This window comes from Olea europaea, unplaced genomic scaffold, assembly GCF_002742605.1.
Source record: "Olea europaea var. sylvestris unplaced genomic scaffold, O_europaea_v1 scaffold4482, whole genome shotgun sequence".
Taxonomy (NCBI): Eukaryota; Viridiplantae; Streptophyta; class Magnoliopsida; order Lamiales; family Oleaceae; genus Olea; species Olea europaea.
In genome coordinates, this window is record NW_019262789.1 from 26,220 (window position 1) to 33,628 (window position 7,409).

At 32.8% G+C, this 7,409-nt stretch overlaps 1 protein-coding gene across 4 annotated transcripts; it reads right to left on the reverse strand.

The window, feature by feature from the left end:
• Nucleotides 1-6: 6 nt before the first annotated feature.
• On the reverse strand, nucleotides 7-7,165 carry LOC111388044 (phototropin-2-like). 4 transcript variants are annotated; one of them, XM_023012705.1, is made up of 11 exons: nucleotides 7,027-7,155; nucleotides 6,104-6,184; nucleotides 5,132-5,235; nucleotides 4,560-4,609; nucleotides 4,031-4,137; nucleotides 2,784-2,903; nucleotides 2,130-2,181; nucleotides 1,483-1,595; nucleotides 565-705; nucleotides 339-470; nucleotides 7-153 (listed from the first exon to the last, which is right to left on the reverse strand). In XM_023012705.1, the coding sequence occupies exons 1-10, from the start codon at nucleotides 7,069-7,071 to the stop codon at nucleotides 339-341; spliced, it is 945 nt and encodes a 314-aa protein (XP_022868473.1). In that variant the 5' UTR covers nucleotides 7,072-7,155; the 3' UTR covers nucleotides 7-153. The 4 variants fall into 4 exon arrangements, with proteins under 4 accessions (XP_022868473.1, XP_022868475.1, XP_022868472.1 ...); XM_023012707.1 differs by lacking the exon at nucleotides 7-153 and having other exon boundaries at nucleotides 177-470; nucleotides 7,030-7,165; XM_023012704.1 differs by lacking the exon at nucleotides 7-153 and having other exon boundaries at nucleotides 177-470.
• Nucleotides 7,166-7,409: the final 244 nt, after the last annotated feature.

A 7,409-nucleotide genomic window follows, 5' to 3' on the forward strand; every position in this document is an offset into this window, starting at 1 on the left:
GGAACTGCCCTGAGAAGATGACGATTTATTGTTCTCCTGTACAAACATGTGAAAATGATCCCGTCGAGCCAAGCGGGTCCCGTCTTGTGAACCCAAATTTAAAGAGTCGAAGAGTTGCGTTCCTTTCTTTACATGAGCATACAGCATAATGACCTTGTTCGGAAGCAATTTGTAAGTTATCATAATCAATTTTTTTATAGACACTATTATCGGAGTTTGCCTTTCAAGAATAGTAACTGTGATGGAGTAATATATATATATATATATTTATTAATTTCTGCCTTTTTTTATAGAGTAAATTAAGTCAAAAGTTGCGGCAAAAAATTAATTATAATTACTTAAGAATTGCTTCCAGACGGGCAGTCGCTGGGCTGGACAAGCACCTCTTCCTCGTCCCAGTCGACATCTTTTGCATTGGCTTCTTTTCCAATCAATTGAAGAGGCACGTTGACGTCTAATGGTGGTGGAGTCTGCATGAAAAGCACAGGTAAGTGACTTCTGAAATAGGTTCCAGTAAAAGTTTTAAGAGCAGTTTTTGTTAAATAACAAGTTGAAAGTTAGTACCATGCAACGAATCAGAGGCCAATTAATTCCACGAAAGAAAGGGTGCTGTTTGATCTCATTTGCACCTCCATTAGATCCTAATCGACTAGCAGGATCTCGATTTAGCAATCCATTTATCAACTGCCTCGCTGCAAGCGTTACCTGCAATCTCTTTATATTAAAAATCTTTGATGACAGCACAAATGGCATTATGCTAGTTCATACAATTCGGGTGTGCACATGATTAATTTTCCTTTCTTTTAGAATGATTTTCGTTGCTTCAATAGCTTATGATTTCATTATGCTGGTTCATACAATTCGGGTGTGCACATGATTAATTTTCCTCGCTTTTAGAATGATTTTCGTTGCTTCAATAGCTTATGATTTCTTGGTTGAAGTAAATAATATTCCAATCCAACTTTATCAATTTACCTAGCAGGAAAAAAATTGAATGAAAGTACAGATTGAATTCTTCAATAAAATATATTTAGCATCTAAATTAAGTTTGTTTCTTAATTTCGTTTTTCTCAAAACATAAATATAATCTTCAGCAAAGAGATTTTCTAGTGGAAATAGTATCTTCCCGCTATAATTTCTACTAAGTTCTGTTTATACTCGTATGGTCAGGCAAATGGCTACTCAACGTTTTATGATTTAGATCCCAATTAGGCCATCTGCCGGTAGATTCTCTTGCTGCCATTATTTTTCCGCATTCATATTAAGGGCAGATTGGACATCAACAGGCTAGATTTCTAAGCAAGTGGGAGGTTATTAACTTACTGTACCATTAACTAGACTGATGTATTGAAGTGTGTTGATTTTAATCCATAAGAGTTACTGATATACTTAAATACAGTGAAAAACGGTTATGGAAACCAAAAGAGGTGAGCAACTCGACATTATTTTAACAACTATGCTTGTCAGAGTACATGATTTTACCGGAATGCCGCTTGGGAAGGTGACGTCTTTGTGCAAGATGTTGGCAAATGTCTTCCGCCTATTCTTTCCCCTGAATGGTGTCCGGCCGTAAAGCATTTCATACAACAAAATTCCTGAATTCAAATACCAAGTGATGGAGAGACCAGAAAAGTAAGAAATTATAGATAAATCGCATATCCTTGATGACTAAGTATAAAGGAAACATTCAGCCATGCAAAATAGTCTTGTGAACTCTATATTTTTTCTTCTGCGGGAGAAAGAATCGAAGACCTCCTCGAGCACTAGTTTGAAGATGAAAACTGTAACCACATAGCACTGATTCTGAAATTTATACATAATTGCAATGCTAAAATTTTCATGGGTTCCTTGCAATTTCTGCTATCATTTGTACATCTATACTGATTCCGAGCTTGAACTGATTCAATGTATTCATTCTACAATTTATATTTTAATACTAGGGACACAATTTATAGTTTGAATATGAAAATCAGCAAGGCACGTCTTGTAGGAGTGTGACTGACCTAAAATGAATTTACAAGTATTCGGTTTCTATATAATAAAGTCTGTAACTCATAGTTGATGAGAAAGAATAATCAAGTATACAGTTTCTAACTAAATTCAGGAGATATTCATTTCCATATGCTTACCAAGAGACCACCAATCAATAGCACTACTGTGACCCTCGCCAGTTATAATTTCCTGAAATGAATCCACCAATAGGTAAATAGGTATCTTCAAGAGTTATGGACAGTTTAATGGTATAAATAATTTTCTATTTTTTTTCTTCTTTTTTTTTTTCTGTCTTTTGCATTTAATAAACATAGAAACTCTGGGCAAAAAAATAACAATTGTTCTTCAGGCACATTTATCATTTCTCAGTATACTGCACTCAACTCACTCATAAATCCGGCAAAAGTAGATTCATGTAGCTAATATGAAGCTTATTTGGTATAAATCTTTTCTCTAATTCAACTTATTAGCGTGTGTTTCCCTTTTATAATATGAGCTCTCAGGTAGTGTCAGGCCTTGATCTCCATTCTGATCATATTTATCCCATAAAGGTACATCAAAGTCCTCAGTTAAGGATAGTGTATAAAAATCATCTAGACGAGCATAATTATAAGATCAATTCATTTATATTTTTTCTTTAGCAACTTCTCTTATGGGGTATGACTTGTTCTTATTGACTGATGTCTTCAATTTTAATTGCAGAAGATAATGCCCCTGAACAATTATTTTGTTTGCTAATAAGTAATTAAGAGGAGCAACTATATCACTATAGAAACTAAAATAAACCATACCGGTGCAATGTATTCTTCAGTTCCAACAAATGAATTTGATAGCATCTTTGGTTCTGCAACGAATACCGGAGTTGGTTGACTCCTTGATCTTCTACTCCTTGGTGGAGGATGCCTTAAAATCTAAGAAAATTTGTTTAATTTTAGTAGGAAAAAGGCAATTGAGAATTGATTGATCCTAGAATCTAATAAGCAATATGAAGCTTATTTGGTATAAATCTTTTCTCTAATTCAACTTATTAGCGTGTGTTTCCCTTTTATAATATGAGCTCTCAGGTAGTGTCAGGCCTTGATCTCCATTCTGATCATATTTATCCCATAAAGGTACATCAAAGTCCTCAGTTAAGGATAGTGTATAAAAATCATCTAGACAAGCATAATGATAAGATCTATTCATTTATATTTTTTCCTTAGCAACTTCTCTTATGGGGTATGACTTGTTCTTATTGACTGATGTCTTCAATTTTAAATGCAGAAGATAATGCCCCTGAACAATTATTTTGTTTGCTAATAAGTAATTAAGAGGAGCAACTATATCACTATAGAAACTAAAATAAACCATACCGGTGCAATGTATTCTTCAGTTCCAACGAATGAATTTGATAGCATCTTTGGTTCTGCAACGAATACCGGAGGTGGTTGACTCCTTGATCTTCTACTCTTTGGTGGAGGATGCCTTAAAATCTAAGAAAATTTGTTTAATTTTAGTTGGAAAAAAGCAATTGAGAATTGATTGATCCTAGAATCTAATAAGCAATGATTTGAAAAATTACAGAATTTACCACACAAGACATTCCATTATTTTTATTTTGTGCATTATAACATTCATAATAGTTTTTGCAATTAGTAAGGGAAATTTTTCAATAAAAACTAGTAGCAATAAAACCAATATTAATCTGCCTTTCATGAATCGATTGTGTATCGAATTTTTAAAAACTTGTGTCCATAAACTTGTCTTTGTTTACAATACCACAAGGGATTTCAGAAAGAGCATGGAAATATAAGCTCAAAGTTGTGGATCCCAAAACTAAAGAAGTATGAATAGATTTGTCGTACAGTGGACAAAAACCATTTGAGAAAACAAAACTCAAGCTGCGAACTGGAGAACATGATCTTATGTAGAACACAAAACAAAAAACTGGTAGAAATTTATGAGTTATGATTACTGTGGACCAACATAGAGGAAACAAACATATAGAATTCTGAAAATGTAATAGAGCGAATATATTCTCGCAAGAAAACTGGCATACTTGAGGATCACAAGCTGTCTTAAATGATAGGTCGAAGTCAGTTAATACGATGTGCCCATCATTTTGAAGTAGAATATTTTCGGGTTTCAGGTCCCGGTATATTATTCCTGTGATATGAGAATAGAGAACCAAAAAAGAATATTAATGCTTGCATGTGAGGAAATGAAACTCCTTGCTTCTAAACAATAGTTTATTAACGATTTTCCAAGTGCTTCTTTCAAAATCAAAACTTTGAATTGAGAAATTTTTATTGACATGCTAGCTTTGAAACAATAACAAGATGATATGACGCAGTGACTCTTTCTTAATAGGATTTTTCCTTTTTAATGGCTCATTTTATTTCTGTGTAAATATATTTTTTAAAGAAAACCAGAAGCTAGAATGCATAACCAAACAAGAACTTGAACTTAAGAGTGTTAACTTCTGAAATTGTTCAAAGGAAAAAAAAAGGTATAAATTATGCTCATGCAAACCAACATAGTGCGGCAAGAGCAAATTTATCTACGAAGTTATCAGCTACATGAGATACCTAAGCAGTGAAGATATTCCAAGCCAATGACAACCTCTGCAGCATAAAACCTGGAAAGAAATGACACAGCGTTGAAAATTTAATGGTAATTAAACTTGACAAGTGAATATCTAACAAGATTTTTGATTATAATGGATTAAATTAGACATGGACTTGAGCCCACAACATATAACTTAACCATCGATGAATTTATACTTGACAGAGTTTAACACGGTTCAAAACCAAGCATTTTTTCTCTTTAATTTTAAAATGAAGCAATCAATAGCTTGGAGATTATTCATCGAAAGAAACATTGACTTATTCAAACTAAGGACAAGATATAATTGAATAAAGAATATACTTATTCTAGTTTTTAGATATTTCTATTTGTAATAGTAATTAAACAATGAAGTTTTTGGCATGTTGGATAATATCAGGAGTCAAAATTCAATTACACTAGCATGAAGGGAACTGGAGGCATAAAGTCCTGGTTTCTTGAATATAATTGTGATTGATTTAAGGTGAACATCAAACGTATAAGGGTGATAACTGAAATTGTTTGCTGCAATTAATAGAGGTTTACAATGGAATACCTTGCTGATTCCTCTTTAAATAACTTCAAGGGCTGTTTGTCAAGCACTGCGAATAACTCTCCTCCAGGACAAAAATCTGTTATCAAGCAAACATGTGTAGGCGTCTGGGAGTACAAAGCGACGTCAGATGAGAACTTGAACTGTGTATGGAGAGTTTCACACAAAAATAATAATACTGATATGCAACCACCAAAAATCAGATACCATTTAAAGGCAAGCCTCTTCGACTAGGACGGAATATTGAGTAAAATCATGACACTCACGCAAGTCAAGATTCAACTTATTTAAGAAAATGCAGGTATCATTTCTTCCTCAAAAATATTACTGACGTAAATAACTGCAACATGATTAACTAAATGTTATTTTTCATCCGTTTTTCTAAGTTATTTTCTAGCATAAACAAACTTCTATGTTATTACACTGGTCCGCTAGATGAAAGTATGAAAGTAGCATACTTTCATTTTTGTTGTGGATTTCAAATTCTGAAACATCATATAGAATGAATAACAAGCTTTTTAAACTTAAAAAATGCAAAAGAAATATGGTTCTACAGTACACATTCCGTCATTCTAATATTATGAATATTTTTAATGGCTGTGCATATCCATACTTTTGGAGTTGTCTTCGCTCTTTTAGGACTGAGACTGCAAAACATAGTTTTATATGTTAAGATGTTTGTATACTAATAAAGAGTCCATATAAATAATTTGACTTAATTTATGACCTTTGGACAACATTACAACCCTCTACTATATCTAGAACTTAAAAAAGAATCAACCAACAACTCAATTCATGGATAGACAAAAGGGACATTGTGTTTCATAACACCCCCCCCCCCCCAACCACAAAAAAAAAAAAAAAAAAAAGCCAGAATACGACTAAATCTGAGTAGGAATAAATTAGTTTATGTGAAACAGATTCAATATAAATATTCTATTAATGAAGATGAGATGAACCACAAGAAACGAGAACCTGAAACGAGGTGTAGAGTGTGGGAAGAAATGGATGATCTAGAAGCGACATAATTTCTCTTTCAATGCATGCTCGATGAACCTGCAAATTGCTTAATAATGTTAATATTCTATTTCATGCATGACTAATGAGGGATCGAGATGATTTTTTACAGACTCAGATTTCTGAAGTAGAACCAAATCAGAAATGAATATGTTGAAATGCAAAAAATTGTCAATAAAAGTGATATAGTAGATAACATTTATAGCTACTCTACCTCAGGAAAGTAGAAGTTGTCAACAGCTTCATTAGATGAAGACCCACTGAAGGGTTTGAACAAAACATATTTACTAATATCATCTGGCACAGAAATATACCTTTGTATATAATCCTTGTCACTTTATTTTCAAACAAAACTATCTCTATTACTAATTTTAATGCAATAATTTATTTTTCATCTAGCTGATACGCTCTAGTATCTTTGAGGGGAAAAAAGGAATTACTGACACTATAAATTTATAGGATCCTTTACGTACCAGTCCAATCTTTCTTTGTGTTACTAATAAATACCCTATCGTGTAGAAGAAAATTTTTAGCTGGCTCATAATAATGGCATAATTTAGGGGTTGTTTGACAAAGCTTTTAATAAAAGTTTTAGCAGATTTGACAGAGGTTGATGAAATGTTTCGTTGAAGGTTACTTTTATGGATCTTATGAAATGTACAGTCAAAATTAATTATTGACTTTGACTTTAACTTTAACTTATTAGCAACTTTTGAAGCTTTCCCAAACAAAAACTTAATGCACAATAGTGAGGAAAAAGCGTTTAAATGTAGGTCAGTTTCTGTCCAGAATCCGTCGTTATGATGCTATAAGCAATAGAGTATAACATGAAGTTATGCCTCAGATGATAGAAAAATATTAAAAATTCGCTAAACACATACTACCTTGTTACGATTGAGAATAATAGATTTATCCATTGCCTTCATAGCGAACAGCAGACCAGTACCTTTTAATTCCACCAAATGAACACTGCAGCAAACATTGGCTCAATTAAGGAAAATATTTCCATTAATCTGAGAAAATCATCATGCTTCTGGGGTAGAGGTCATAGAACAAATTTTAACTGATAGTTACAAGTCCTAATGCGGATCGTATGATGTTATCTCGAGATATATTTGTACCTTCATTAGATTAATGGGCAAGATATGATCATTTATATGTCATGATGTCATGTTTTGCAAATAATTCCATAAAAACTAAGTGAAGAAAAAATATTTTTAAGGATGCTAAGAATATAAATTATGCATACCTTGTTACAAGATTC

Bases quoted from the DNA above. Each gene is read 5' to 3' on its own strand.
- LOC111388044 (XM_023012705.1), bottom strand. From the start codon at position 7,071: ATGAAGGCAATGGATAAATCTATTATTCTCAATCGTAACAAGGTA. The intron at 6,185-7,026 runs GTATGTGTTTAG...AGCAATTTGCAG, and splicing joins TTCTCAATCGTAACAAGGTA to GTTCATCGAGCATGCATTGA. The intron at 5,236-6,103 runs GTTCTCGTTTCT...TTGTACTCCCAG, and splicing joins CACTCTACACCTCGTTTCAG to ACGCCTACACATGTTTGCTT.